The sequence below is a fragment of the Euprymna scolopes genome, chromosome 18 (genome assembly GCF_053919585.1).
Source record: "Euprymna scolopes isolate OS-2025 chromosome 18, ASM5391958v1, whole genome shotgun sequence".
In the NCBI taxonomy this organism is placed as follows: domain Eukaryota; kingdom Metazoa; phylum Mollusca; class Cephalopoda; order Sepiida; family Sepiolidae; genus Euprymna; species Euprymna scolopes.
Genome location: NC_136499.1, coordinates 89,120,177 through 89,135,686, shown reverse-complemented (window position 1 = coordinate 89,135,686; position 15,510 = coordinate 89,120,177). Strand labels below are relative to the sequence as shown.

The 15,510-nt window shown below is 36.0% G+C and overlaps 1 protein-coding gene across 1 annotated transcript; it reads right to left on the bottom strand.

The window, feature by feature from the left end:
* Positions 1–12,072: 12,072 nt before the first annotated feature.
* Positions 12,073–12,804, bottom strand: LOC145297886 (uncharacterized). Its single transcript, XM_080144215.1, has one exon. It carries the CDS (start codon positions 12,802–12,804, stop codon positions 12,073–12,075), a length of 732 nt encoding a protein of 243 aa, XP_080000341.1.
* Between the last annotated feature and the right edge of the window lie 2,706 nt (positions 12,805–15,510).

Below are 15,510 nucleotides of genomic sequence, written 5' to 3'. Positions count from 1 at the left end.
ATTTCACTCTTTCTTTTCCCTTCGGTACGTTCAATGTCAGTCTTTCTTTTCTCTTCGATAAGTTTTCTTTTCAATCGTTCTTTTTCTCCTATTTTTTTCCTTTTTTTTTCTCTAAACATTTTTCTGTGCTATTTTCCATTTGCTTTATATTTTTTTTTTCAAGAGAACTGAGTTCCAAACGCTTCAAACTGTGTTCGTGGTAACTCGTTCGTGCACATCCCAGATGTGATGGTCCTAAGTCATCGACACCACGTTGTAACGAGAACGATGTCCCGGGCATGCGTCGTCTAGTGGTGGACCCCTCCAGCGTGACCAGACTCGTACTGGTCCCTGGAAAACATACCTCCGCTTCTCAGGGCACGTTAAACGTGCATGACCCCAAGTCCGTGTGGCAACATTGTTCTCTTCGGCCGTCACTCTGGTTTCGTGTATGTGTCTTCGTCGTCTGGCGTCAGGGCATACCTGAAATAAACTGCATCTTCACTTATGCCGGCAATCGAAAAACAAAGAAAAAACTCTGAGGTCATTTTCTTTTAAACCAAATAAAATAATTATTTGCAATCATTCTATATTTGTTTAAAGTCGTGTTTTCGTTATCCGCGCTTCGTGATGCAGGTTGTATACTTGAGATATCAGGTTAATTCTCTAGCTAAGAACAAGATCTCTTCAAGTTAGTTCTTATTGAGATTTCTGCTCCTGCCTCTCACCCCAGGCGAGGCGAGAGCCGATGTGTACGCTGACCAAAGACTGCCAAAAACCCTTCTAACTTTTTCGAGTAGGCGATCGTTGTTTATATCAAAAGCATCTTCCTTCCTTTTTTCCATTATCTTCTATTCCCCCCTCTTTCTTCTCTTGTGAATTTCTTTTTCTATCCCTCTATTTTCTTATACTTTTCCCTTTCTCTATTGTTTTGTGAACATATCTGTCAAACTAGCTTGGTGGTCTCTGAGTTAAAACACCACGGGTCCCCGACTCCGAGCAGACATTTTGGAACCCAATTCTCGAGACTGTCCGAATCAATTACGTTAGTTTAAACTCATTCTCACCAGATCCAACTAGAAAAATAATCTCCTTTTTTTCCGCCATTAAAACAGATATCATGTCTCCCGAACATCTCATAAACGCCTGTCTTAATCTTTGACACAGTATCAGCACGCCCCCCCCCCCGGCCATAAGCATTCGTATCTTCACCTAGCTGAACGGGACACCCGGCATCGTCCGGTGTCCCGTCACAAAAATAGATATATGATTTTCAATTAATTTTGAATTGTGTAACAAAATGTATATGACATAAAATAAATACAAGGTAATTTTTAGATTCAGTTCAATTAATTTTTTATATGATACTTTGTAAGGTTTATAAAAGTACACTTGAAAACTGATAAATTTAATTAAAATTTTTAAAGTTTACGAAATATTTTGTTTATACATGTCTATGCCTGGCAAATGCTCTCCGACCTTGTATCATATTTTCTAATATTCCATTTTACACAATTTTCATTTAAATTAACAACATTGGTACGCATTTCTATAACTGTAACAAATTGATGTCATTTTTTTTTATTTTGCTTAATCTACTTGGATAAAAAACGAAATAATAATTAAAACTAATATAATATAATATATATATATATATATATGGGGTCAGCACTTATCAAGGCCCGGAGGCCACTCAGGGATAAGGGTTATTGCGTGTACAGTAATCAATGAGATAGTATTGTAGTAATCATTAGTATTGGAGATTTGATAGAGTGTCTTATTTAAGGGGGCGGTATGTCAGGAATTTGTTTCTGTTGGATTTGAAGACATCCAAGTTGTAGGCAGGTGGGAAACAGGCGAACGGAATAGAGTTCCAACATCGCGCACTTCTGAGAAAGAAGCTCTGCTCATGGAATCTGCGTTTGGATTTAGGCACAGATAAAGAGTGGGGGAAATTATTGACAGCAGTTTCAGCCAGACGGGTGTTTCTCGTGAAAGATTGGCGAAAGGGGGACGAGAGATTGGAGCTCAGACGAGCACTTACCATGGAAATAACGATAAAAAAACAGGCTCTCAACGTATGTTCTGTGGGGGAGAGGCTGTGGGGAAGGGAAAGGGCATCCCCCACTAAACCACGAAGTCTATTTTGTACTCTGTCAAGGCAGGATAGGCTGTTTTTAGCAGCTCCTCCCCAGATGTGGCAGCAGTACTCCATCCTTGGACGTACTCGGCTTTTATACAGATAGAGAATTGTATCAGTAGTGAGATATCTTCTGGAGCGGTAGAAGGATCCCACCATTTTCCCAGCGTCCCTGGCAACAGATTTGATGTACGTGTTCCATTTCAGATCAGGAGTAAAGGTCAAACTCAGAAGCTTGTTAAAACATGGAACCTCCCCAAGACGAGAGACATCCATTTCAATTGATGTCAGATGGGGATCAGAGCGTTGATGATGAAAAGATAGGAGCTTGGTTTTGGATGTATTAAAAGTGACCAGCCACTCTTCCCCCATTGTACCACGCGCTCAAGATCAGAGGAGAGAGAATTAGAGAGAAATTTGTCATTTAAGGCCTTTGATGTGTTGTCATAGATGGTTGTGTCATCAGCATAGATGTCAACGAATGATTTAAGTATGTGTTTTGGGAAATCATTGATGTAGATCAGGAAGAGAGTTGGGCCCAGGATGGACTCCTGGGGGACTCCAACATTAATACTGTGGGCCTCTGATTTATGCCCATCAACCACTACTCTTATGAACCTATCAGAGAGAAATGATTTAATGATTCAGAAAACATTTCCAGTAATACCGTAGCTGGAAATCTTCTGAAGTATGCCCTTATGCCATACTTTATCGAAGGCCTTCGATATGTCAAGAGCAATTTCCCTGGAAAGGAAACCTTTGTCAAGAGATCCAAATAGAATGGAGATATCTGAACCTGTCTTTCTTTTGCGTTCATTAAAATCTCTTCACCTCCAGCGTGAAAGCGGCATATCAACCCGATGATGAAATCGACACTGACCAAATCTATCAACGATATATATATATATATATATATATATATAAATCATAAAAATCTTATATAAATCATAAAAATAGAACAAATAAAAAGACACACAATTAAATTTACTCTTCTGTTTTAGCACTTCTCTTTTGTAGCTGTATTTCTCATCAGTATCTCTAATGTCTTATACTCTTACAACCCTTATATATATTTTACCTTAGTTATTGAGAACTGTTCACTTCAACATTAGACTTCATAAATGTTGAATTATATTATTACACATACTGTGAAGGGACCTGGTCACAGGGAACAAAATGTAACCTTTCCGGGTCACCGGCCACAGGTGTGAACCCTCATCAATCCCAAAATAGAGATCCCTTGTAACATACGCGTCGTGATCGTCCTTCACAGGAAATTATCCGTAAGTTTTCTCGGCGCAACAAGATCTCCTTGATAGATTTGGTCAGTGTCGATTTCATCATCGGGTTGGTATGCCGCTTTCACGATGGAGGTGAAGATATTTTAATGCACGCAAAAGAAAGACAGGCTCAGATACCTCCATTCTATTTGGTTAATTCAAGTCCGGTATACAAAATTTGATATACAGTTATATACAACTGTTCAGTGGTGTATTTTCAATAAAAACTATTCAGTTCCAATTAGATTTAATTACTTTCAGTTTTGGCGATAGCGATGGACGGGTAGAGAAGGGGGCGGCGACGACTCTTCTATTAGGATTAAATTCGCTGAAAACTTAGCTCCAACTGACTGATTTGGGCATAGGGGCCCGTTTAGTGAGGTGACGGGGCAGGGTAGGTTGCTCTCTAAACCAATCGCCGGTAAGTACATCATCCCAGGGGGATTCCCCGATTCCCTGCCTGTGTGAATGTGATCTGCGAATTTAATTGTGGTTCTCACGATCAGAAGAGGTTAATCTCGTGACCCCTCGTTTGGTCTCAAAAAGGAAAATATATATCGTTATGTTCTCAAAATGGCATCAAATTTTCACTTTCACCAAACAATCAGATTTATATGTCGGTTTTATAAGTAAATAATAAAATTCATAACTTAACTCTTCCTTTCAGCAAGGTAGGCCGCCGTGCCCGGGCATACAATACTGCTTAACAAATAACACGAGCATAGTTGGCCGGCATTCTCCAAAGCTTCCGGAGTCTTAACCTCTTCCAAATGGGGAGGTCTACCGCTCTTGGGGCGGACACGTCACAATAGCAGCTGAATGTAGAGTACTGAGTATATTTAGATTCAGTATCTAGCACATTCCAAGAAGTCAATTGCACGCACCCCAGTTATTGAATTTTGCACTATTTATATAGCATGCACTTTTTTATCGATTGTCCTACTGTATTAATAATTTATTGCCGTATAGTTTTTTTTATTCAAATTATTGCCCGACGCCATAAATAACAAAGATTTATTTCGAAAGTTTGTTGAACATATTTATGTTAAAACTTACGTTACTGAAAATCCTGAATTTAAGAGGCATCCAAGCCCCATTAAATCGGTGTTTCTAAACATTTCCCCCAAAAGAGAAATTAGCTAAAGTAAGCCGTGAAAAATAATACTCAGAAAAGCTCTAGATAAAAAGTAAAATTGTTTTTAACACCTAGTAGCGATCGGTGGAAAATAAAACAAAACACTCAATAGGCTTCCAGGGTGTTAGTGAAAGTACTAACTAAAATAAAGACGGCCTCTAGAGCACTAGTAAAAGCAAGTTGTGCCCCTCCAGAAAAGATATTGTTATTACTAAAGTTTGGAGAGAAAAATATAAAACACTTATGAGTAACTTATCATGCATTCGATAACAGTTGTTTGTATTACACAACTTTTATTTGTAAAAAAAAATTAATATGTTCAAACACAAAAACGTATGGATGTAAATAAAATGTAACTTTCCTTGCCTTTAATACGTAGATAAGTAATAATGTTTTTACCCGAAATACATTGATTGAAAAGATCATCAATTTATACAAGTATCCAATTTTGAGCATAACAGATGGGTACGCAATAATGCGTTTGTTCTAACGATCCTTTATCTACACAAGAACCCTCTTTTTTTGTAATTAGTTCATTTTCCATGAATTTTGTGTTTTATATTAATTTATACATGACAAGTTAGTAATGTTTTCATCGGAAATGTCTTAGTTAAAAACATAACAAATGTCCTCAATCACACTATTGTCTTCTTGTCGCTGGAAGTGAAGAGATTTTCATGCACGCAAAAGAAAGACAGGCTCAGATATCTCCATTCCATTTAGCTAATTCAAGTCCGATTTACAAAATTTGATATACACTTATATACAACTGTTCAGTGGTGTAGTTTCAATAAACACTATTCAGTTCCAATTAGATTTAATTACTTTCAGTTTTGGCAGTAGCGATGGACGGGTAGAGAAGGGGGCGGCGACGACTCTTCTATTAGGATTAAATTCGCAGAAAACTTTACTGGTTAATTTTCTGTAATTTTTAGAATTTATATTAATTTTGACATGACATTAAGTCGATAAAAATCTATTAATATTAAATGCATTGGTTTAAAAAAATCACAATCTACACAATCTTCCTTTTCTTGCAATAGTTTTTTAATTTATTCATTTTGAATGAATTGTGGGAATTCACACTAATTTCGACATGTCACGTAAATAGATGGTGGAACGATAAGTTTGTCGCCCTAAAGAACACAACATTGAAGCTTTAATTTAAAACTTTATTGGAAAAATCAATTCAGGTAACTTAATTATGTAGTAGTGCTGACATCTATTCAATGTAGCTACCTTCAGTCTCAATCACCGGTCCGGAACTGGGAATATGCTGGCGGGAACTCAGCGAATACTTGGCGGATGGCGACGATCAGGCTAGCTTTTATGTCGTGGGAGCTCATGTTGGTGATATTCTCGACGTATGAATAAACGAAGCAGTCTAGCGGGTTCAGGTCGGTGGAGGTGGGAGTCAGTGAGAGAAGGGTATAAAGTTGTAACAATCCTTCTGAAGCCAAGCCGCGGTCTCTTTGGACATATGGGGCAGCGTCATATCAAGTTGTTGCACCCAGGGTCTGCCAGTGGCCACTTGATTGCATCAAGGGATCACAACACTTCATCAGGCACACTTTGGTGTTGACTTTCAAGCCGACTTCGAAGATGTGAAGTGGCATGATGTAACCCTCACTTGAAACCACACCAAAGACCATAACCATGGTCAGAAACTTCATTGAGCTGTGCCCTCAAGCGTTGAACCGCTCGGATTTGCAGTTTGAGGATGCTGGCAATGGTTCTGTTGTCATAACTTGAATCGGTAGAAAGCATGAGTTGTACAGTGGTGTATCTCCGATCTCGCTCATTGAACATTGTGTCACTTTCAGACATGATAGAAGGTTCTTATCATTCTTGTTGTTTGTACACAACCGGCTAACTTTTTAGATGATCTATAACAAAATACGAAAACCAGTTTACTTCAAACGGAAATGTAATCATATTGTTTATTTCTTTTCCGACCATTTTATCGTTTTGCCTGTCCATAATAATATTTTTACATAAAAATGCTTGGTTTAAAAGTCACCAATCGACACAAAGACCGCATTTTTTCTTGTAATTGTTTCGTTCCTGGTTTATTTTATGTGTTTTTGAATTTATGCAAATTTCGACAAGTAAGTAGGTAAAAGGTTTCATCTAAAATACGTTAGGTTAAAATATCACCAACTTGCACAACGAAGTCCCTAGAGTTGTAATTACACTAAGTCCAGTTAATTTGTTTTATTAATATTAAAATATCGCCTTATATAGCTTGACAAACAGACACAGATTTAATATAATACCATGATTCGTAAATAGATAAGATTGGTTTCACCTGAAATCCGTTGATTTGAAAAATTACCAATCTACACAATGAGGCATCTAGAGCATTAATAAAACCAAATTTCTAATCCTCCTCATCTGACTTATTAGCATTAATAAAATTAGTATACTGATAGGCTCTTTTTTAATATAATAATATGATAGGTAAATAGGTAATAATTTTCCACCTGCATTGCGTTGGTTTGTGAAATCATGAATCTACACAAAGAGGCTCGAAGAGCAATAATAAAACCAAGTTTCTAATACACTACCCTTTTATTAGTATCAAAATATATATTCAAAAAACGTGACAAACAGTCACAGATTTAGTATATATAACAATAGTATAATAGTAGTATCAATAGCTGTTTTTCACCATTATTTTTATTTCGCTTCAATTTTGTGATCAAGAGCGGGGGATCGCCTGAAATACAAAAATACAAAACAACAATCGTTTCTGTGCTTCATAAAACCATTATAACCTTGAAATTACTATTCTAGTAGAATACGTGGATATTTTAACATTATATATATATATATATGCATACGTATATATATGCATATATATATATATATATATATATATATATATATATATATATATATATATATATATATATGCATAACTGTGTGTGTTGAATAATAGATGAAATAAGAAAAGGGGAAGGTTATATAAGCTGATTTATATTAAAAATTCGCGTAATTTAAGATGATCATGATTTTTACGAGGTGTCTCTTGTTGAAATCTAAATGATCATTGATATATGACGACAGTGATTGTGATTGCACAACGGTACATTGTTATTTGACGGGTTCATGGTGTCCCCTTATTTTTGTTTCCTTCTTTGTTTTTACGTGTTTTCCTCTTTTTGTGCAACGCATTCTTGTTAAGCATACTAACCTTAATTATCTTGACGTACTCTCAACAATCATCGCCATCCATTATTCCACGCTGACAAATTAGCAGTCGATTTTTCTAAGCATAATTGCATCAGTAGCAAATAAATTGCACGTCACTTGGAAAATGTGAAGAACCACGACCTATAGAATTGGCGTTCAAATTCCAATGCAGGTGTCACTTATATAATATCAAGATAGTTTAAATCGTTACAAAACATGATTAGCCTCGTTACATTAATTAATTTTGTCCTGGACTATAAGGTAGTGTTCTTAACATGGTGCCATAATGCAACAGCGTAGTTGCATGTGATCATTAGCTAATTATTAAGCTTTACAAAATATTCTTACTTTAGCTGCCGGTCGTTCCTCCTGTACCTCTTTCTGTGATAATCCTCTGACAATACGAAAGCGATATCCTGTAACGAAAGATCACTTTCTTATATTTTCGAAACACTGACTTAAAACGGACATGAAAACGATGACATATTTAATGTGATATTTGTAGTAAATAATTATCTCGTAGGGCGAAAACAAAAGAAACACCAAAACACTAATTTTAATATGTTACCAGCGTATAATAAAAAGCGTTCGGGTATATACAGGCATGCCTGTATATACCCGAACGCTTTGTGTGCTGCCAAATTAATTGACTGTTCCTTTATTTTCTCCCTTTGAGCTATGGGACGTTATATTCAGAGTCAAACCATTATGCAGACAACTAAATTCTTATCGATCTGCGTTTTCTGTTAATTGTAACTATCTAAATTATAGATTAGGGAATAAACCGATGCATTATCTAACGCCTATCTTATATATAACTGTATCTTTTATCATCATTAACTTATAGATATATAAGATATATATAAGATATAGATATATATTCGCGAAGATCTACCCGCAATTCTGTTTCTTCTAATTAATTTTCCTTAATTAAACTCGTATATCAAGATTATTGTATTTCTTTTATTATTGCGTTAGATTCCTAAGTTCCACTATCTGGTTCCCAAGTTTAAAGATGCTCTTGACGAATGGCGCATATGACATCGGCACAAACAGTGTTAATGCATTATGAAGCTAAACGTTTTGCCTAATTTATTCCCAAAACAGATATTCAATTTTACTGATCAAGATTACTTCACTTAGTTAATTACATTTTATTTTGAATTTATATTTTCAATGTAAATAAAATCCTTCATTGTACTTTGAGCTTACAAGTAAATACCTATAATAATATCAGTATTTATTTTAAGATGCAGTAATAATAGCAAAATCAATATAGTTTGATGTAGAATAAATAGAATTCTTTTATATAGTCCCAGTAATAATATTCGTAATAGTAATAGTATTCGTAATAGTAATAGTATTCGTAATAGCAATAGTATTCGTAATAGTAATAATTTTCGTAATAGTAATAATATTCGTAATAGTAATAGTATTCGTAATAGTAATAATATTCGTAATAGTAATAGTATTCGTAATAGCAATAGTATTCGTAATAGTAATAGTATTCGTAATAGTAATAATATTCGTAATAGTAATAGTATTCGTAACAGTAATAGTATTCGTAATAGTAATAGTATTCGTAATAGCAATAGTATTCGTAATAGGCAACAATATTTATTTGTGAGAGTGTAACCGAACTCCTTATTAACGCGACTTTGATAGCAATAATTAAAGAAAAAAGTGATTAGGGCGTTTATTTACATAAAAAAACGCTGGGCAACTCCAGATCCCCGTTGCTGGCTGGCCCTTGCTGATTGCAACGATTTAAACCAAAACAAATGAATCAAAATCAAACTGATCTGATTTGAAACTGATAATAACATTTGAATACTACTATTAATACAATAAGATCATAATTGCTTTTTTGAAAATAGGAGTAAGTTAATATTTTGGGTCTTTGTCAAGGTTTTAAAGTTTGTTCTGCGTGAGAAGACTTCAATAGAAAGTTACTTAATTAATATGCATATGTGATTTTACTAAATTGGCCAATGAATGAGCTCTTAGCGGCAACTCTCATTACAGGTTGAGAATGCGATTTTTTTCATTACCTTCTGATTAGAAACTGCCCCCAATGAAATTTTAAATCTGGCTAATAACAACTCCACCCGGCGCCCACTCCCACTGTGACCAGTCAGCTGGTTGTCAAGCCAAAAAAAAAATAGAAGTAAAGAGGAAGAAAGCATAAGATCGTTATAGCTGGCAGAGTCGAAAACAAACTGTTTACTAATTCGACGTTGGTTAATAAAAAGTATATTTCGAAACGACAAGCGACTGTTTCTCTTGGTGAAAGCGCTATCGGTCGCAGATGATGCTATACGTGTTCAACTGCGAACTATTTGATTTCAACTACCTCCATGCTTATCTTTGTTCCAGCTATATTATATTAGAACGCTGTTGTTATATAGTTTACTGTTTATATAAGTTTTATAATAAAAAAAAACAACGACTGGAGTTTTTACTTATTCATTGTGCGAGGATGTTTAACATTGCTACCACGCCGGACAGTCAACTTGAGTTATTTTTCAGGAGACATCTATCGGAGGAGGAGTGCCTATTCAACACCGTAAGAGTCGCAGAAACGTGGATTTGCCTCTCTTTGAAGGCAAATATAGCCCATATAAAGGTTCGCAGTAGAGTTAGATTTTTTAAGGCAAACATAGCCAATAATGAAGGTTCACAGGAAAGTTGAAAAAAAAAATTTAAGAGCTTCAAACTAGAATATAGAAGAGGTGAAGTATTGTATTCACAAAGAGCTTAAAGGTTTGAAAGAAGTGAGTGTAGTGATTTATTTTGTATGTAAAGAATTCTTATTTTAGTGCACTAATAGGACTATAGAAATTTCGTCCTTTCAATAATAAAGTAGGATATCATTAACAGTTATTTTTGTGTACAATAAGTACCTATCAGCTAAGGTATGTGAAGACTATGTTTTAGATAAACTGAATTTAATAGTATATATAGGGGTTATTGGGAGAGTGTTTACTACTTTTTAAATTTTAGTTCTTTTAGGACGTTGTTTCATTGGAACAGATGAGCTATTATTACATCATTAGCAGATTTTGAATTTGCAGCATCAACTACGTTTCAGTTTGGAACAATTCCAGGATAGTGTGTGTGAGTTAAAGATAATTGCAGGGGATATAGGAGCTTGATAGAATGGAGTTGAACCGACCCGTCACCTCTTTTAACTTTTACGGAACGATTTTTTTGTCGTCACCAACAATTAATTCCAAAACTCTTCCCAGCAACCAAAATGATCTAGCCTTGGCAGGATTTTTAACAAGAACCACATCATCAACCTTAATACGATTGTGAAAATTGACCTCATGCAAATCTTTACATTGTTACCTCAAACTCAACAAATAGTTTTGATACCAAAGCTCACGGAATCTAGTTAACATAAAAACCCGCGCGTCAATGGATTTTACTATATTTAATCTAATTCATCTAATTTCAGTACAAGCCCTAAATTGGCATTAGGACGAAGAAAACAGTTGGGGGTTATTATTTCGAGGTCTGAATCCGAAGAACACCTGTAAGTGAGAGGTCTTTGATTTATGGCACTTTGAACATCCGAAATTATAGTAAGGAGATCAAAATATTTAATTCGAGATCGCCCAATTGTTTTATACAAACAAGATTTAATGGTTCTGATCATACGTTCCCATGTGCTCTCCACCTGAGCAGCATATAAAGGTATTCTGATGTGCTTAATATTATACACTTGGAAGCGTTCATTAAATTCAGAGGAGGCAAAAACGTCCTCTATAAGATTACAACCATCTATAAAGGATCTGGCATTATCGCTGTAAATATGAGATGGGATTCCATGCATATTTGTAAATCTGATCAGCGCCAGGATAAACGAATGAGTGCTCATATCTTTAACTAATTCTATGTGTACTGCTCTAATGTTTAGGCAGGTAAATATAAGCATATACATTTTACTAACACCTTCATCACCTTTCACCCAAACGTGTCCAGTATAGTCAATCCCAGTGTGTAAAAATGGTTTAATGAGATTCACACGATGTTTGGGAAGATTGGTAACCTTAGGATACTTAAATGCAAGGCTATTAAAATTTTTGCAAAAGATGCACTTTGAAAGTACTTTTTGGCGGCTTTTCTCGCCTTGGATATCCAAAATCCTGAAAGGCGGATTTTAGTTACGGTTGATTGAATTCCCAGATGTTTACATCTTTTGTGATATTCTACGATGATAAGTTCAGTTAAATCATGATCCTTAGCCAATAAGACAGGATTGATAACTTCATAATCATAAGTAGTGATTTTACCTATTCTACCTTTAGTTCTGATGATTCCACTTTCATCGAATAAATTTAATTTTTTACTAATTTAGGTACTTCTTTACCTTGAGGAGATTGCGGGTAATCAAGTTCTGTGGGAAAGCTTTGTTGTTGCATTACCTTAAGTAAATAAATTTTAGCACAGTTGCTAGGATCTAGGTCTACATGTTTGATTTTATTTCTAACCTTAAATATGTTGGTAGTAACATTAAGTAATCTATTGAAATCTTCGTATCTACCAAAGGGTATCACCGGTTGAGGCTCAACGTTAGCTACATTGCAATTTAATGACGTAAACTGTACAATAGATTTATTCTTTAAGCTTAGGCACTGAAGTTCACTTGATGGCCATTCTATGGGACTTTTACTAAGCCATTCAGGACCCGAAGTCCAGCGGCTTAGATTCTGCTGGAATTTTTCAAAGGTTACTCCTCTTGTGAGCAAGTCGGAAGGATTTTGGTCTGTAGGAGCGTATCTGAATTTTACAGTTAACGATCTTTTTGCTTTTAGTTCCTCAGTCATTTGTTGGATGTCCTTTAGTCTGTTTCTTACAAACAGCTTTTTAGTTTTGATGTTGTCAGACGAAAGCCATGACAACACAACCTGTGCATCCACTGATGCAACGAAATCTCTGATCTTAATTTGGGAGTAGGCTTTTAACACTTGATGGCCAAAAAACACAGCCAACAATTCAAGCGTAGGTAAACTTTTCGGCTTCATATGAGCCACCTTAGCTTTTGGAAAATAACAAATGGGACTTGCCATTTTGTACACTATAAATTGCAAACCCATATGCCCCTTTCGAGGCATCACAAAATAAATAAAGATCAGCAAGGCTATCTTTACTGATTACAAATCTAGGGAACTGCAGTGAATCCAGCTTGGAAAGGTCCCGTGATAAAACAGACCATAAAGCCTGGTATTTTACATCATCCCAGTCTAATTTTGGAGACCACAAATCTCTCAAGAGCATTTCGCCCCTGATAGTAACAGGTAGACACAGCGGTTTGGGCTAATCTGCCTCTTTTAATGTTAACAGACTAGTCAATAAATGACACTGAAATCTGAAGTGTGTCTTCTGATGTGGAATATTTATACCCTAAAACTTTCTCTAGTTGACAGCCATGTTCTACAATTTCTTTTATCTTTCAACATTAGGGTTTTTAGTTTTTCAGAATTTGTATTCCATGATCTGAGGTTAAAATTGCCCTTTCCATGCGATAATTAGCCGTTGTGTATGTTGGGTCTAATAGCATGTCAACAGAGTTACTGGTTTTAATTAAGTTGTCCACATAAAAATGTTTTCTTAACCTGTCAGTGCAATTATCAGCAGGAAACATGCACACATGGTGTTTTATTATATAATTCAAAATGAAGGGGCTGACATTAAATCCAAAAATAAGTGTTGTATATATAAAACAAACCGGCCTATTCCCTTCCTTCATAAAAAAAACAAAACCTGTTACGGTCCTTGAGAGATCCGAGTTTGATCATAAGTTCAGCTAGGTCAGCTTTTATATCTGACAAAAAACTTTGTTAGCAAACTCTGGGTCATATATAGGAGTATTATCCAGCAGTTGTTTAAAAATTTCATCAATAATGAGAGGAATATCCAAAACTCCTTTCTCAATAAGTTTATGGTCACTTCAAAGTTTTTATCTTCTAACGAGAGATGAGACACTAACTGAGACGCGTAACCCGTTTTAACTTTTTAAAAGTGATAGTTTTGCTTTTTTTTTTTTAATGTACGGCGTCCACACAATTCTCAAAGTGAGCCAGGAAATTTTTAAATTCAAATTTATCAGCTCTTATGCCACTGAATTTAGTACACTGTAACCGTGGGACTTAAACGCACGCGGCTGCGAGTGGCATTTGTGGATTTTGTACTATGACGGATTCTTTGTTGGAAGGAGAAATATTCTCTTCCAGTTCAGTGAGCCTTTTGAATATGTTGTAAACGAACTCCGCCTGTAACTTTTCGTCTTCACACATGCCTCTATCTTCTAAATTGATATCGGCTTTTTCACAGGCATCACTTATTCTATTATTAATTACGTCGACCTCCGTCAACCATTTGTTAATAAGAATTTCTTGCCTTTTAAAACAAATGTTATTGAGCGACACTTCTGCTGACATTAAATCAACGGTAGGAGTTATTTTCCTTTTAAAGGAATCTCTATTAAAAATCAAGGCTCTAACGCCCTTTATCTGTTTAAAATCATTCATATTGCTAAGCGTAAATATCTACAAGCGAAATAAAGGAAAGAAACGGAAAGAAAGAAACAAAGGGGACGGACGAAATTAACCTCTATAAGTCTAGTAGTAACACCAAAATGTCATAGGCTTGCATTCCCTTCCTCAAGCGACGTAACGGTTGAATTGAACTTACACAAATCTATTTCGTGTTAAATTATTTCCACGTGGGGTTCTCATTTTTTTAAATGAGTGATTTTTCTGACAAAGGGAGAAGAAAAAGCTGTTTTCTAGGTTGGCAGTATTTTTGCGCGAACAGTTGGCAGAGTTGGTGGAAATTTTCTGTTTCTATGTCTATCCTTGTAGCCATTTCACTAGTAAGGGTGCTGGAGGTAAACGTTTTGTCTGGGCTGACGTTATCCGCCTGATAGTCAGGGACCCGAACCTTGGATTAACCACTAAGGAGGCTGTCCTATCAGCAGGTGCAAAGTACTGGGGCTGCTGTATTGCCATTTGGTGAATGGAATCTGGACCATGCAGTAGCTTCTGGTGGGGCCTCTCGATGCCATACTAGTGGGTAATTGTTACGGCTTTACCTTATCATTAGCTACAAATAAAAAAAAAAATTCTTCGTTTCTTTTTCTCTCTTAATTTCCCCTCTCTGTCCTGCTCTAAGTAAATCTGTCGACCTTGTCCACAAATTCCAAAATTTCATCATGACAAGTTTCAAGAAAAAATACACGATTAAACCCGGTTCTCCAACTTCACCCGTAGACCCCTATTACCATGTCTCCTTCTCCAACATCAGGGGTCTTCGTTCTAACCTTCCAGAGGTTGAAACCCAATTACAGGAGACTAAACCAGACCTTTTATTTTTAAGTGAAACTGGCATTGGACAGGCTATTTCCCTAGATGAGTTTGCAATTACAGGATACTCTAACTTAACTTCTAAATCTGACCCCCAAGATCGCCATGGGCATGGAATATGTGCCTATATTAAAGATAGCTTTCCATGTGGGAGGGACATCTCCAGGGAAGATCCTAACTTACGCTATATGTGCTTCCGGGTTGCTTTAGCTCACACTACTGCATTTATATTTACTCTCTATCGCCCCCACAACAGCGGAGTTACTATCTTTCAAAGCATATCTGAGAAAATTGACCAAGTCCTTTCTACTTATCCTTCAGCTAACATTCACGTATGTGGAGACTTCAATGTTCACAACGTCGAATGGTTGACCCACTCAAACAAGACCGATGATGAGGGGAGGTTCTGTC

Coding starts and splice junctions, on each gene's coding strand:
- LOC145297886 (XM_080144215.1), bottom strand. CDS start 12,804: ATGGCAAGTCCCATTTGTTATTTTCCAAAAGCTAAGGTGGCTCATATG.